This window comes from Gambusia affinis, linkage group LG12, assembly GCF_019740435.1.
Source record: "Gambusia affinis linkage group LG12, SWU_Gaff_1.0, whole genome shotgun sequence".
NCBI classification, from domain to species: Eukaryota; Metazoa; Chordata; class Actinopteri; order Cyprinodontiformes; family Poeciliidae; genus Gambusia; species Gambusia affinis.
The window spans coordinates 27,784,196-27,799,446 of NC_057879.1; the positions used below are offsets into that span (position 1 = coordinate 27,784,196).

The following is a 15,251-nucleotide window of genomic DNA, read 5'->3' on the forward strand; positions in this document are numbered from 1 at the left end:
TAATGTCAGTAAACCAGTTTAATGTCAGTAAACCAGTTTGAAGTCAGTAAACCAGTTTAATGTCAGTAAACCAGTTTAAAGTCAGTAAACCAGTTTAAAGTCAGTAAACCAGTTTAATGTCAGTAAACCAGTTTAATGTCTGTAAACCAGTTTAAACTCAGTAAACCAGTTTAAACTCAGTAAACCAGTTTGAAGTCAGTAAACCAGTTTAATGTCAGTAAACCAGTTTAAAGTCAGTAAACCAGTTTGAAGTCAGTAAACCAGTTTGAAGTCAGTAAACCAGTTTAATGTCAGTAAACCAGTTTAATGTCAGTAAACCAGTTTAATGTCAGTAAACCAGTTTGAAGCTGGAGAACCTCTCCTGATCCGATCGTCTCTCAGGTTCTTGCTGCTTTCAGCCAAGATAAATTTCAAGGTTTCTGTAACTTTCTAGTCTCAATATGTTGATCAGAGACTGAAGCCGTTTCCCTGCAGGAGTCCAGAAAACCTTCCTGGTCGTTTCTGATAAAAACTCCTTTTATTTCATTTTCCAGCCTCAGACGTTTATCACTTTTAGCATCTGTGGCTCGCCGCCTCCATGTTGCATGTTGCCTGCATGCTTGAACAGGACGGGGCGTTTGGGGGATTGTTCAGCCGGTCGTTATTCACACTCTCAGCTTTTAGATAAGGTTCTGTTCATTCCCACTGAAACGCTCTGAGCCGAAGCTGCAGCCTGCATGTTTGCTCTAATCGTCCGTGTCGTCTCCGTTTAGGACTGGGTGACGGCCACAGACATCAGAGTGACCCTGAACAGGCTCAACACGTTCGGAGACGAAGTTTTCAACGATCCCAAGGTCCTCAAGTCCTACTACTACGCCATCTCTGACTTCGCCGTGGGAGGAAGGTAAACACGCAGTTAAACATTCATCTGGTGGCCGGGTTTCACCGGCCCGCTCAGACAAAAGAGGCCTCCAGTGAATGGAGAAGTGGGGTCAGGTGGATTTATGGGTCCTGATCCGCCCCTGTGTGGTCCGCTGCCCCGACGCCTGCCTCAACGCTTACATGGGGTCTCCATTTCCCGCCCGGCTGGGGGCAGAGCGGAGAGGACAGCCGTTACCAGAGTGTTGAACACAGAGCCTCTGCAGCCATAATCTGTTTGAAATGTAGAGCAGATTTCCATTACACATCCAGCATTCCTGACATTCCTGGCTGGCAGGGCCGGATTACAGGGAAACGGGGATGGGCGGGTCAGGGGCCCGCAGAGGCTTTTCCTACCGAGGCGTGGCCCCTGAGCGGACTTTACCCCCCCGGCTCCTCCGGGCCGGTCCTGCTCACCTTTATGCTGCTGGTTGAACTTTAACCAGGATCCAGGAACTGGTTCTGAAACCCCCTGCAGTCCTGGTCCAGATTATTACCTCCTTAAACTGAACTGGTTTAATGTAAACCAGTTCAGTTTAACACCAATATTCACTGGATGATGTGCAAAATGATTTAATGCGAACAAACTTCTTTAGAGCTGTTTTGTTTTGTAAATTAGATTTGGTGAAATCACTGATAATCATTAGTTTATGACTCAAGAAACAGAAATTAAATAAATGCACATTTAGTGGCAATTTTTTTTTTTTTTTTTTTTTTTTCCCCCCCACCAGGGGGTCCTTTTTGTGGCTCTAGTGTCCCTTTTTTCATAGTGGGCTGACAGGAAAGGGGGGAAGACATGCGGCAAATGTCGTCGGGTCCGGGAATCGAACCCGCGACGGCCGCGTCGAGGACTGAAGGCCTCCAAACGTGGGGCGCGCTGACCTCTACGCCACCGGAGCACGCCCCTAGTGGCAATTTTAACATGATTCAAAAATAATTTTATAAATTTAATAAATGTAGTTAAATCTCAAAGTTTACCTGCTAGCTTCAGCTAAGCTAACAGTCTGTAGCTTAGCTGCTAAATGTTTATGTTGCCTAAAGTTAAAATCATGTCTAATTTCTAACATTAGTTGACATTTAAATGATACTTTAATAGTCAGAGAAACGATAAAAACTAATTTAGCTGAAAAATAGGAGAGATGGGATGGATGGACCATCCGTTCATCCATCCATCCATCCGTCCGTCCGTTCATCCATCCATCCATCCATCCGTCCGTTCATCCATCCATCCATCCATCCGTTCATCCATCCATCCATCCGTCCGTTCATCCATCCATCCGTTCATCCATCCATCCATCCGTCCGTCCGTTCATCCATCCATCCATCCATCCGTCCGTTCATCCATCCATCCATCCATCCGTTCATCCATCCATCCATCCGTCCGTCCGTTCATCCATCCATCCATCCATCCGTCCGTTCATCCATCCATCCATCCATCCGTTCATCCATCCATCCATCCGTCCGTTCATCCATCCATCCATCCATCCGTCCGTTCATCCATCCATCCGTTCATCCATCCATCCATCCATCCGTCCATCCATCCATCCATCCATCCATCCATCCGTCCGTCCATCCGTCCGTTCATCCATCCATCCATCCATCCATCCATCCATCCATCCGTCCGTCCGTCCGTCCGTTCAGACTGTTTCCTCCTGATTTCCGTCGGTCCTGGCTGTGATTGGTGATTCTGTCTGGTTGTTTTCTTCAGTCTCTGTTTGCATCTTTTCTCTGGATGTGTGTTTGGTTGAGATGACAGAAACCTGTGCAGCTCAGGTTTGTGGGGTCTGAGCTCCAGACGAGCGAGGCTCTCTGAAGGTCTGTCTGCTGCCAGAGTTTCCACGGCTCTGTGCCAGGAAACACCGGAGAGGCTGAACAAGCGGCGTCCTGTCGGAGCCATTCTTCCTCCTGAGGAGGTCGAAGCAAACCTTCAATCACCCAGCGGAACAGACTCTCCCCAGATGAGCGGCTAAAAACCCGATGACAGATTTCACACCGACAGGCTGCGTTCAGACCTCACATCTGATGATGAAATGCTGTTTCTTTTTCAGGTGATGTGCTGAGTGGTGTGTCATCCAGGTGTAACAGGTGTGTGTGTGTGTGTGTGTGTCGTCAGGTGTAAGTGTAACGGCCACGCCAGCGAGTGTGTGAGGAACAGCGGGGGCCGGCTGGTCTGCGACTGCAAACACAACACGGAGGGCGTGGACTGCAGCGTGTGCAAAGCTTTCTTCAACGACCGGCCGTGGATGAGGGCGACGGCCGACAGCGCCAACGAGTGTCTGCGTGAGTCACCAGTTACCGCCTGAAACCGGCCCAGAGAGCGGACAGCTGCGCTGGCCTCTGGCCAGGTCTCTGGGGGATTGTGGGAGTTGTAGTTCCTGTTTAATGCAGAGGCATGATGAAGTGCTCACTCTCCCACACTGCAGGAAACATGAGAGGCAGGAAAACTTTTCCAAGGCCAGCAATCCCCATTTGTTATGTTGATGAATTGTTTTAGTTTCAAAACTAAAATCCAGAATTAGAAAGAAAATATAAAAGGAAAACAGAAGAGTGACGAGGTTTTGATTGGAAACTCAGACCTTAAAGCAGAACGCAGTGGTTTAGAAACAACCAGCTCTGCTGGTTTTAATGGGACGACATGATGAGTTTCCCAGTGAGGAGGAAGACATGGGAATGAGAGATTGGAGACTTAACAAACCTGCACCCTGCCCAGGGATGTAGAAGCTCTCTGTGTCTTTATTCACCTGAGTCAGGAATGACCAGCGGCGTTCTGGCTGCGCTGTCATGTCTGCTCCTGTTCTGACCAGCATTATGACGCTGACTGATGCGTTTCTTCATATTCAGGAGGCCTGCTGCGGTTTTGTCTCATTTTTCTGTTAAAACAGATTTTTATTTTGCCAAGGAAACAGAAAACAGCTTGTCCACATTGAAACAACACGAAGACAGACTGTGGTTTCTGTCGAGGGTTTCCAGCTCTGAGTTTGACTCTGTCTCGGTTTTTAACCGATGTTGGATGCATTCAGGGATTGTTGCTGTTTCTGTGTTTCAGCCTGCGACTGTAACAGGAAGAGCTCAGACTGTTACTTCGACGCCGAGCTGTACCGGGCCACGGGTCACGGAGGTCACTGCAGGAACTGCGCCGACAACACCGACGGGCCCAACTGTGAGCGTTGCCTGGACAACTACCACAGAGACCAGAGCGGCAACCGCTGCCTGCCCTGCAACTGCAACTCCATCGGTGAGTCCCGGCAGCTGGCTGCAGAAACAGCAAATTCATCCTTTCATCCTGGGAGTGAAAGGATGAAAGCATGAATCTGCTACGCCCACGCTCATGTCTGACAGGTCAACCGGTTCATTTCCAGTCTGAGAAACAGAAACTGTTGTATCAACTATAACCTGACACAAAACGGCTCAGACAGCAGATCAGTTAATAAATATAAAACCAAACGCTGAAACATGAAGGTCATAAACTTGATTTAAAAGCCTTGAACTGAACAGAAAACAGACGGTTTCCTGTGTTTTCTGCCCCCTGCTGGTCATTTTACTTCCCATTTATTCTTTCTGTCCGTGGCAGCTCTGTGTTCTGCTGAAAGGGTTTGTTGCTGATGATAATGTGATGCTCCTTTCTGGCATATTTGACATCTTTTCTGGTAGCTTTGATATTTTGATGTGTTTTTGTGGGAACAGTTTGTGGATTTCTTTGCAGTTTGCATCATTGTACTGAATGTATCCTCTGTTCTTTCTCAGAGAAACTTCCTGTAAACCTGCTTGTGTGTGGAATGAGGTTTTCCTGCTCTATTCCAGCCTCTCTGTTAATTTCATTGACTCTAACTATCTATGGGAGGTTAAAGGTCACCGAGCTGACGGCCGTTTGTTGGTCTGCAGGTTCTGAGTCTCCTCAGTGCAACAACAGAGGCGTGTGCGCCTGCAAACCCGGAGTAACTGGGGAGAAGTGCGACCGCTGCCAGCCGGGGTTCCACAGCCTGACGGAGGCCGGCTGCAGGTAGGCCGCCGCCGCCGCCGCCGCCGCCGCCACCTCACATCACCTGAACACAAACTGCCTTAAAGTGAAAGAGAACATGACAGAGAGGGAAACTGTTAGTTTCTGAAAAGCAGGAATGAGTCCACTGATCTGTTCTGCCTCAGGAACTGTGTCGTCTGAGCGCCATCTGCTGGCCGCGTCGTTGAGTTTGGGTTGTTTTGTCTCCCAAAGCTTTGTGGGTAAATTTGACCCTGTGCTTGTCTGCCAGGCCTTGCACCTGCTCGCCGTCAGGCAGCACCCAGGAGTGTGACGTCAACACGGGTCAGTGCCGCTGTAAAGACAACGTGGAGGGCTTCAGCTGCGACAGGTAAGGGCCGCACTCAGGTTCTGTTCCTCGTTAAGACGGTCTTTATACCGACCCGTCTGTCCCTCCAGATGTAAACCAGGTTACTTCAACTTGGACCCCAACAACCCCCAGGGCTGCACGGCCTGTTTCTGCTTCCAGCACTCGTCAGTGTGCGACAGCGCCGAAGGCTACAGCGTCCACACCATCAGCTCCACCTTCGACAGAGGTGAACTCCGCCTGCAGCCCAAACTCTGGGCACGCTTCCCCTCTAGTGTCGGCTTCTGACTTCCTGTTCCTGTTTGCAGGTACAGAGGAGTGGAGCGGCCAGACGCGGGACGGAGCCACCGTCTCTGTCCAGTGGTCTCCCACCGCACAGGAAGTGTCCTTGGTGTCTGAAGACTACCAGCCCCTGTACCTGGTGGCCCCAGGTACCGGCCCCGATCCGGACCCGATCCGGGCCCCGATCCGGACCCGATCCGGCCCCCGATCCGGACCCGATCCGGACCCGATCCGGACCCCGATCCGGACCCCGATCCGGACCCGATCCGGACCCGATCCGGCCCCCGATCTGGCCCCGATCCGGCCCCGATCCGGACCTGATCCGGTCCCCGATCCGGACCCCGATCCGGACCCCGATCCGGACCCCGATCCGGACCCGATCCGGCCCCCGATCTGGCCCCGATCCGGCCCCGATCTGGCCCCGATCCGGCCCCGATCTGGACCCGATCCGGCCGGGATCCTCCGGTTCCCCTCAGAGACTCACTGCTGCTGTTTTCTGCTCCACAGAGAAGTTCCTGAGGAATCAGATGCTGAGTTATGGCCAGAACCTGAGCATGACGTTCCGCGTGGAGCGGCGGGACGCCCGGCTGTCGGCCGAGGACCTGATCCTGGAGGGGGCGGGCCGGAGGCTGGCCGTGCCGCTCATCGCCCAGGGCAACGCCTACCCCAACGAGAACATGCAGACCTTTGTGTTCAGGTGAGACCAGGCCTTCCTGTTCACTGAAGATTCCTCTGCTCTCTGTCGGTCTTGAATAAATGAAACCGTTCTGGTTCTGGTTCTGGTTCTGGTTCTGGTTCAGGCTCCACGAGCAGCCAGGCTACCCCTGGAGGCCCACCATCAGTGACTCCGACTTCCAGAAACTTCTCCACAACCTGACGGCCATCAAGATCCGGGGCACCTACAGCGAGCGCAGTAGGCCTCTCACCTTCATCACCTTCCTCCTCCTCCTCCTCCACCGCCGTTCTGCCATGAACCGTCTCTGGGTCTGCAGGTGCTGGTCACCTGGACAACGTCGCCCTGGTGACGGCCAGGAGGGGCCCGGGAACGCCGGCCCGCTGGGTGGAGCAGTGCTCCTGTCCGCCGGGGTACCAGGGTCAGCACTGTGAGCAGTGCACCCTGGGATACCGCCGGGCCCAGCGGGAGCTCGGACCCTTCAGCTCCTGTGAAGTCTGCAACTGCCACGGTCACAGCGACTCCTGCCACCCTGATACTGGTAAGACTGGGAACACTGGGAACACTGGGAGTGGAGGGTTGATGGTCACAGGGACTTTGTTTGGTGTTTTTCCGGTTTTAGACAGAATCTTGGGTTTGTTCCTAACTGGTTCCTTGAGGTTCTGACTGGATCCGGGTTTATTTTAGTTTGGGATCCTGCAGGAACCGTCGGTCTGTTCCCAGCTGGACGTTGAGGAAGTCTCGTCTCTGTGGCTGTGCTCTGTGTTGGTGGTAATCTGGCTGTCAGCAGTGAAATCGTCTCTGGTTCCCAGGAGCCTGTGACTGTCAGGACAACACTGCCGGGTTGAGCTGCGAGCGCTGCAAGGACGGCTTTTATGGCGACGCCACTCAGGGCTCGGCGGGCGACTGCCGGCCGTGCCCCTGCCCCGGCGGGGCCACCTGCGCCGTCGTCCCCAACACCAGAGAAGTGGTTTGCACCAACTGTCCTGCCGGGACCACAGGTACCAGAGGACTGGACACCGAGCGACGTCTCGCTTCTTCCAGGAGAAAATAGACAAACTCAGCTGCTTTGACATGTTTTTAAACATCTGCTAGGACCAGTACAAGTAGAATCAACAGGTCATGTCAACCTGTGTGCAGGTAAGCGCTGTGAGCTCTGCGACGACGGGTTCTTTGGGGACCCTCTGGGTCAGAACGGGCCGGCCCGGCCCTGCCGCTCCTGCCAGTGCAGCAATAACATCGACCCCAACGCCGTCGGCAACTGCAACCGCGAGACAGGAGAATGCCTGAAGTGCATCTACAACACCGACGGTTTCTTCTGCGACCGCTGCAAGGCGGGCTTCTTCGGAGACCCAAACGCCTCCAACCCTGCTGAGAAGTGTGCAGGTAAACCTCCGTCTGTGGACGACCAGGAACAGGTTTGACTCCCAGCGACTGACCGACGCTGCAGCCCTCGTTTTACTGCTCATGTAGCCTCAGATGAGCTGCAGCCTCAGTTCTTAACCAGGTTTTCAGGTAACCAGTTTGGGGCTCGTCTGTGACTCACAGCACTGACCGTAGTGTTTCCTGTCGGTGTTTTGGCCAGCCTGCTCCTGTTCTCCGCTGGGCACAGTGGACCAGCAGACCAGCTGCTCTCCGGTCACCGGTCAGTGCCAGTGTCTCCCTAACGTGGATCAGCGCGACTGCAGCGCCTGCCAGCTGGGATTCTTCAACCTGCAGAGCGGCAACGGCTGTGAGGAGTGAGTTCCCCTCCACGTTTCAGAGCTTGGCTGTTTATTCATCATCACACAAAGTCTTTTCATTCCTTCCATCGTGGCTCAACAGATCAGGGCTGGAAGTTTGAAAGCAGAGATCCAGCGGAGGGTTGATGTGATGAGTCAGTTTGCTGGTTGTGTGTCTGCAGGTGTAGCTGCAACCCAATCGGCTCCACCAGCGGCGACTGTGACATCGTCTCAGGACAGTGCGAGTGCCAACCCGGCGTCGCCGGCCAGCACTGTGACCGCTGTGAGGTCAACTTTTTCGGCTTCAGCTCCTCTGGATGCAAACGTGAGGACAAACCCAAACAAGTTACTTTGACTTGTAACTTAGTTACTTTAAAGTTACAGTTGGGTTTTGGATCTCTGCCGTATCCAAGGTCCAATCCTTGTAGTTCTGAAGAAGTTTGAGTTTGAGTTATTCTACAGCTGCAGATCAGTAAAGCTGTGCAGAACCTCTGAACTCTTGTCGTTCTGTTCTCAGCGTGTGACTGTGACCGTGAAGGTTCTGTGTCGGCTCAGTGTAAGGAAGACGGCCGGTGCGAGTGTCGACCCGGTTTCGTCGGCGCTCGATGCGACATGTGTGAGGAGAATTATTTCTACAACCGGTCAGTGCCAGGCTGCCAGCAGTGTCCGTCCTGCTACGGTCTGGTCCGAGACAAGGTGAGCGCTCGTTGGTCGGAGCTTCTCTCCTTCACACCTGTTCAGACTGACATGGTTTCTGAAATGGCGTCCAGGTGAACCAGCAGAGACAGAAGCTCCAGGAGCTCCAGACGCTGATAGACAATCTGGGCTCCGGCCAGGATGCGGTCAGCGATAAGGCCTTCGAGGACAGATTGAAGGAGGCAGAGAAGGTCATCATGGAGCTGCTGGACGAGGCTCAGAGTAGCAAAGGTAAAGCAGAAGACGATGTTATTAAAGCAACGGTCAGCTCAGCGTGGCGGTGTGCTCACATACTGCCTGACCGGGTCCTTGCAGACGCAGACCGAGGTCTGCTGGACCGTCTGAACACCCTGAACGTCACCCTGACCACCCAGTGGAACCGACTGCAGAACATCCGCAACTCGGTGGACGACACCAGCGCTCAGGCCGACCGCGCGCGGGACCGGGTCCGAGATGCAGAGAGCCTGATAGAACGAGCTCGGCAGGAACTGGCCAAGGCCAAGGACGCCGTCAGCAAAGTGGTGAGTGAAGTCGGAGTTGTCCAGATGTTTAACGGATCGATGAGCGGCGGACGACTGAGCCCACGTTTTTCACAGGACATCAAACCCAGCGATGGCAGCGGAGAACCCAACAACATGACGCTGCTGGCTGAGGAGGCGCGGCGCCTCGCCGACAAGTAAGACTTCAACACCGAGAACTGATCAGACCAACTGGATCCATCCAGGACAGCTGACAGGAATCTCTGAACTGTTTCCTACAGGCACAAGATGGATGCTGATCAGATCGAAAAGATCGCCAAAGATGCCAACGACACGTCGGCCAAAGCGTACAACCTGCTGCTGAAGAGCATCGACGGCGAGAGCAAGATGGCTGACGAGATCGACAAGCTCAACAAGATGTGGGTCTCATTTCAGTTTGTCTGGATGAAAACGGTTTTAAAGGGACAGAAACACAAAGATTCAGTTTTTGGAATCTGTTTTGTGTCTCTAGTTGCTTCGTGCCACATTTCATTCCATTTGTGTTCAGTTTGTTAAAGTCAGTTTGTGTATAAAGTCTGTTTGAAGTTTCTGACTCCTCCCCCTGATCAGGTACAACGAGGCGAAGGACCGGGCCAAGGACCTGGAGAAACAGGCCCACAAGGTGCAGGCGGAGGCGGAGGACGCCGGGAACAAAGCTGTGAAGCTGTTCGCCAACCTGACCAGCCTGCCGCCGTTTGACACCAAGACATTGGAGGTAAATGTTAGCGAGGTGAAAAGACACGCGTTGCTCCAGGAGTAAAACTTCTTGATGATGCGCCTGTTCTCAGGATGATGCCAAAAAGATTAAGAAGGAGGCGTCCGATCTGGACAACCTGATTGACAAGACGGAACGGGAGTACAACGAGCTGCGAGACGACCTGAAGCCCAAAGAGCTGGAGGTCCGGAAGCTGCTGGAGAAAGGGAAGAGTGAGCAGCAGGTGAGTTCAGGTTCTGACCCGATTCTCCTCCGGCTGACCAACCAGACGTTGAACCTCCTTCTGCTCCACAGACTGCAGACCAGCTGCTGGCCAGAGCCGACGCCGCCAAAGCTCTAGCCGAGGAGGCGGCGAAGAAAGGCCAGTCAACGTTCAAAGAAGCACAGAGCATCCTGGAGGACCTCCGAGGTACTGAAACCACTTCCTGTCCAACACTGCTGTTCAGCCTGGGGGGGCAGGGGGGGGCAGAGAGAGAGACACAGAGAGAGAGAGAGACTCTGCTTCATGCAGCTGCTGCAATGCTGGGATAAAAACAATCAGCTTTTTTCACAAGAACATTTCAGGGATTCTCAGTTTTACGTTTTATCAATCTGTGCATTAAAAAATTGTAACCATTGCAGAACTTTTACTAAAACAACTTCCTGTCTGACAGAAAATTGAAAGGATGTTGCTGAACTGTTGCAGGACTTTAAATATGGAGACGTTACAAAGGACATTAAGAGAAATGTACAGAGAATGCTGGGGGGGTTTTTTGTTTGGTTTGTTTTTCTTTTTCTCATTGTTTATTATTGTTTATTTGTTTGTTTGCTTTGGGGACCAAGTTATTTAATAAGAATCTGGGTTAAGTGTATCACTGTCACTTGCTCTTTCTTTTGTTATAAAATTCAATAAAAATATTTCTTAAAAAAATAAATATGGAGACAATGTTGCTTTAGTTTCCCACTTATTGTAAATGTTTTCCTTCTAAATCATTCGATTAATTTCCAACCCTCTTCCAGACTTTGACAGGAGGGTCAACGACAACAAGACAGCAGCAGAGGAAGCCATGAAGAAGATCCCCGTCATCAACGCCACCATCATGGCCGCCAACGAGAAGACCCGGCAGGCCAAGGAGGCGCTTGGTAATGCAGCCAGCGACGCTGGGGAAGCCAAGAGGAAAGCTGAAGAGGCTGAGAAGATCGCAGGAAACGTTCAGAAGGTAAGGAGGCGCCCCCTGCTGGTCGATGGGTGGTCCCGTCCTCTTGGTCCGCTCACCGTCTCCTGGCATGGTGTCCTGGCAGGGCTCGGCTGCCACTAAAGAGGAAGCAGAGAAGGCGCTGCAGGACACAAACAAGCTGGACAAAGATGTTGACGACATGATGGATCAGCTGAGCGCCGCGGAGGAGGAGCTGAAGAAGAAGAAGGCTGAGGCTGACAGCGACATGATGATGGCCTCCATGGTACGAACTGATGCTCCGATCTATCAGGAAGTGTTGAGCTGATTAAGAACAGCGTTGCTGATCTGTCCTGCAGGCGTCGCAAACCGCCAAACAGGCTGAGGACAACGCTCGCAAGGCCAAGAGTACGGTGAAGACGGTCCTGAAGATCATCACGGACCTGATGGATCAGCTGGGTAGGTCCAGAACCCGTCTCTGTCCGTCAGCTGTGACTCAGACTAACCGTCACGTGTTTCTGCAGGAAACATTGATAAAGTGGATCTGAGCAAACTGAACAGGATCGGTGAGTCTCTGAAACGTGCCAAGGACAAGATGGCCGGCAGCGAGCTGGACAAGAAGCTGAGGGAGCTGAATGAAGTGGCCAGCACACAGAAGCAGATGATCGACGACTACGACCGGCAGATCCGAGAGATTCGCAGCGACATCAACAACCTGAACGACATCAAGGCAACGTTACCCGAAGGCTGCTTCAACACGCCGTCGCTGGAGCAGCCTTAGCCCCGCCCACATCGCCCAGCCGCCCCGTTTCCTCCCACGCTCACATCTAACACTCCGGCAAGCTGCCGACTTTTACCAAAACAGTTCTTTCTTTGCCAACCTTTCAGCTCGCCCAGTAGAGAGGCAGTTGCTGGTGACGGCGGTGTCGTTTCAGTGAACTGTGCGGTGCAGAGACGCTGGGCAGCGAGGTGGACGAGCCTCAGAGAGACAACCAGAACCATAAACCCAACGTGACTGCAGCCCGCTGGTGCCTCGCCATATTTCTGTCTTCAACCTTTCAGAACACGTGAAGGAATTCTCAGATCCTCTTCCTGAAGCTACGCTCTCGACTCGGACAGCAGGGAAACATTTCAAGTCCTCTCTTCTGCAGTATTCACACCTCCAGCAGGTGGCAGTGTTTTGTAAAGTCACATTAACTCCTGCAGGGAAGCTGCCAAAGTCCCAGAGCCAAACTCTTCCTCATTTACTATTTTCCACATTTCAGCCTTGATACAAGCTGTGTTCTCCGTCACAGACAGAAACTAAATGTGATTAAGAACAAGCAGCTTCAACGGTTCAGTCCACAAATCTGTTTTCTGACCACAATAAATGACAGTTAATGTTTCATAGAGGAACATTTCCCAGGTTGGCTCCAGATAAACAGCAGTACCTAAAGTTAACGTCCTGGTCTGATTGGCAGCGTTTGGACCTTTCCATCAAAGTCTCCAGGTTTTGTGAAGCTCTCAGAGTTTCTCTTCAGAAGAAGAAGATCCTGGACTTCAGAAAGTCTGGACGACCGTTCAGGAGGAAGATCAGAAGCTGAGCGGTGAATCAGGAGTTCTGTCTGTGGCGGAAACCTCTGAAAGATGATTTGATCCCAACGACCTGAAGCTGAAATGCTGTTCTAATGATGGAGCGTGGCAGATCCCCTGGTGGATTGTTTTTGTGTGTAAAATCCCGTTCTGACCCCTGAGTGACCCCTGAGTGACCCCTGGACTTTGGCAGCTTCGGCTCACCGGTGCGTTCCCACGCTGCGACGCCTCGCCTTGGTCTCCACATCCAAACACTATGCAACTTTGTACATTCTGCGTAGCGAGAGTTTTATCTGATACACTGGTGCTAATAATTATTACAAATGTTTTATTTTTGAGTGAATGTTTTTTATTATGAGTTAGAGCGAGGAGTTTATTATTATGCGTGTAAATAAGTGATTGGCTGATTTTATCCAAGCAGCCCCATTATGTCTGATCACAATCAATCAACTGAAACCTCCAGGTGAAAATATATCCTCTATCATAACGTCTGTGGTATGTTATTATTCTGATTGTTATAATTATTATTATCTCTGCTTGCTTGTATACAGGGCTGAGAGCTGTTGCCTTCACCATCACTGTGTGTTGATTCTTTGTGGGTTTTCAGGAGGTTTTGAGCCCATCATCATTTTTAGATTCACGCAGACGATCCTGGACCTCCAGAGCCCAGAATGTCCTCATGCCGTCTGTTTCAGCGACTCGCCTGCAGCCTGCAGCCTGTGCAGCTCTGTGATCAGTATTCTAAGTTATACGGGCCGTTTGTGGTGAGATCTGCTGTGGTTCTTCATGTCGGTGGCCATGTTGCAGCTGCTCAGCCTGCAGGGTTTCTGTTTCCATCTCTGTTCACTCCTGCCTGTAAACCCAAACCTAACATTTGAGTAATAAAAACCAACTACTACAGGACTTGGTGTCTGAGTCGACTTTCTGTCAGGTTTCACTCCTGTCAGGTCAGTGGCTGTTCTGATCAACTGATCAACTGATCAATTGATCAATTGGACATTTCCAGGCCAGATTTGAAGACATTCTGCAGAGCAGCTGGGATCATGAGGACGATGTGCTGCTGGAGCTCCTGGTTCTCCTCACTGACTGCACAGAGATGCAACATCAGCAGAATATTTTCAGAACTTTTTCTGGATCTTTTCTGTTGAGCCTCAGACATGATGGATATTTTTGCCCACAAAACAAGTTATGAATCTTTGTAATAGGAAAATTAAATTAGACATGGTTGATTTATATTAGAAAGGTTGGGGAAGCAGAAGATATCAGGTTCTGTTTTTTATTATTAGTATTATTTTATTAATTTGTTTTGGTCATGGGTCCATGCTCCTTACCGGTGGGGGGCGGTAATGTTTTCCAAACCAAATAAAACTCATGGAGGAGAAGAAGCATTTCCACCTCTACCTTTATAATTAATGTCTTTCAAAAGGCCAAAGGGCATTTTTAATATAATAAAAATACAACTAAATTAGAAATCAGTTGTAAAGTTATGGAGGACATAAATAAAATTTAACTTATGCTAAAAAGAAATGTGAGTAATCATATTACATTGCAACGGCGCCAGTTTATCAAAAATAACAGTAATCAATTTATTTATTATTAATATGTATTTATTTGGTCAAACAGTTTTCCGGTTTGGTGAGTAGAAAGCTAATCAGTCTCTTACCGGGACCTGAACTCACAACCGGCCGCAATGAACCGGAAAACTTGTTTCTAAAAGTTACAACAAAGATTTTATACCCGTGGAGCAAAACGAGACCAGGAGGAGGATGAAGATCAGGATGAAGATCAGGATGAGGATGAAGATCAGGATGAGGATGAGGACGAGGAGGCTCACCTGGCCGCACTGAGGGTTATGCTAACAACTAGCTAGATAAGAAACGACTGAGATACTGATCCCATCTGCTAAACATTTTATTCACCCTGCTTTGACAGCGGAATAAAAAGTTGCTGGAATGTTCTTTCTTTGGTAAACAGAAGGTTCTCCTTCTCCGGTTCTTGTGTTCCGGTATTTGTGTCTGTCTGCTCAGCCTCCGGTCCGTCCTGGCAGAACATCAGTCTGTCCAGCGGTGAATGACCAGGCTGTCCAGTGTTGAGTCACAGGTAGTTTGTGTAGAAAGGAAAGTCCTCCCACATGCAGCTCTCTTTTCATTACTACGTTTTAATCTCGCTTTATTGAATCCGTTCTTACTTTTGCTTTCATCGGTTGGTACGGGTCACTTTCCACCAAAAATAAGATTTGCTTCCAAAGTATTTTCAAGGTCTGCAGTAAAATCTGTAAGGCTCGGTGTTTAACGAAGGCCTTCCTTCCTCTGTGGGCAGAATGATTAATTACCTTATAGAAGCCACATTGTTGAAAATCTTTTATTCCAGCAGCTGCTCACATGGTCAATTCCAGGTTCACAATTTAGCAGTAAAGTTTGTTTGTATAGCACATTTCAACAAGCATTACATCTTGTAACGCTTCAGTTGTACATTAGTCATTTTGTAAAGACAAAACTCATCTTTTTTGCCCCCTGGGGATAATAAAGTTGATTTGGACGGATTGTCCTTCCTGGTGTCACCAAACCAATCATCTCTAGCGGTAAAGTTCTCACTGAATCCTTCAAGGCTCCTGCAGCCTTCAGATGTTCTTCCTTGTCCTGCATGTTGGAGTTTACTGGGGCTTTGCCGCCCCCTGCTGGTCAAACTGTGGACTGGAGAA

The 15,251-nt window shown here is 50.5% G+C and overlaps 1 protein-coding gene across 1 annotated transcript in view; it reads left to right on the top strand.

The window, feature by feature from the left end:
- The window catches only part of lamc1 (laminin, gamma 1), a 44,298-nt gene extending 30,845 nt beyond the window's left edge, over positions 1-13,453 (top strand). Inside the window, exons 3-28 of the mRNA XM_044135140.1 lie at positions 753-883; positions 3,011-3,177; positions 3,944-4,132; positions 4,780-4,897; positions 5,145-5,243; positions 5,312-5,448; positions 5,528-5,650; positions 6,009-6,198; positions 6,302-6,414; positions 6,494-6,715; positions 6,987-7,175; positions 7,315-7,560; positions 7,760-7,913; positions 8,078-8,220; positions 8,413-8,591; positions 8,666-8,822; positions 8,907-9,112; positions 9,188-9,267; positions 9,352-9,489; positions 9,680-9,824; positions 9,898-10,047; positions 10,119-10,233; positions 10,824-11,023; positions 11,106-11,264; positions 11,338-11,437; positions 11,503-13,453. Of these exons, the coding sequence (XP_043991075.1) occupies positions 753-883; positions 3,011-3,177; positions 3,944-4,132; positions 4,780-4,897; positions 5,145-5,243; positions 5,312-5,448; positions 5,528-5,650; positions 6,009-6,198; positions 6,302-6,414; positions 6,494-6,715; positions 6,987-7,175; positions 7,315-7,560; positions 7,760-7,913; positions 8,078-8,220; positions 8,413-8,591; positions 8,666-8,822; positions 8,907-9,112; positions 9,188-9,267; positions 9,352-9,489; positions 9,680-9,824; positions 9,898-10,047; positions 10,119-10,233; positions 10,824-11,023; positions 11,106-11,264; positions 11,338-11,437; positions 11,503-11,759 (4,107 nt within the window). The 3' untranslated portion in view covers positions 11,760-13,453. The remainder of the gene's footprint in view (positions 1-752; positions 884-3,010; positions 3,178-3,943; positions 4,133-4,779; positions 4,898-5,144; positions 5,244-5,311; positions 5,449-5,527; positions 5,651-6,008; positions 6,199-6,301; positions 6,415-6,493; positions 6,716-6,986; positions 7,176-7,314; positions 7,561-7,759; positions 7,914-8,077; positions 8,221-8,412; positions 8,592-8,665; positions 8,823-8,906; positions 9,113-9,187; positions 9,268-9,351; positions 9,490-9,679; positions 9,825-9,897; positions 10,048-10,118; positions 10,234-10,823; positions 11,024-11,105; positions 11,265-11,337; positions 11,438-11,502) is intronic.
- The last annotated feature ends 1,798 nt before the right edge of the window (positions 13,454-15,251 follow it).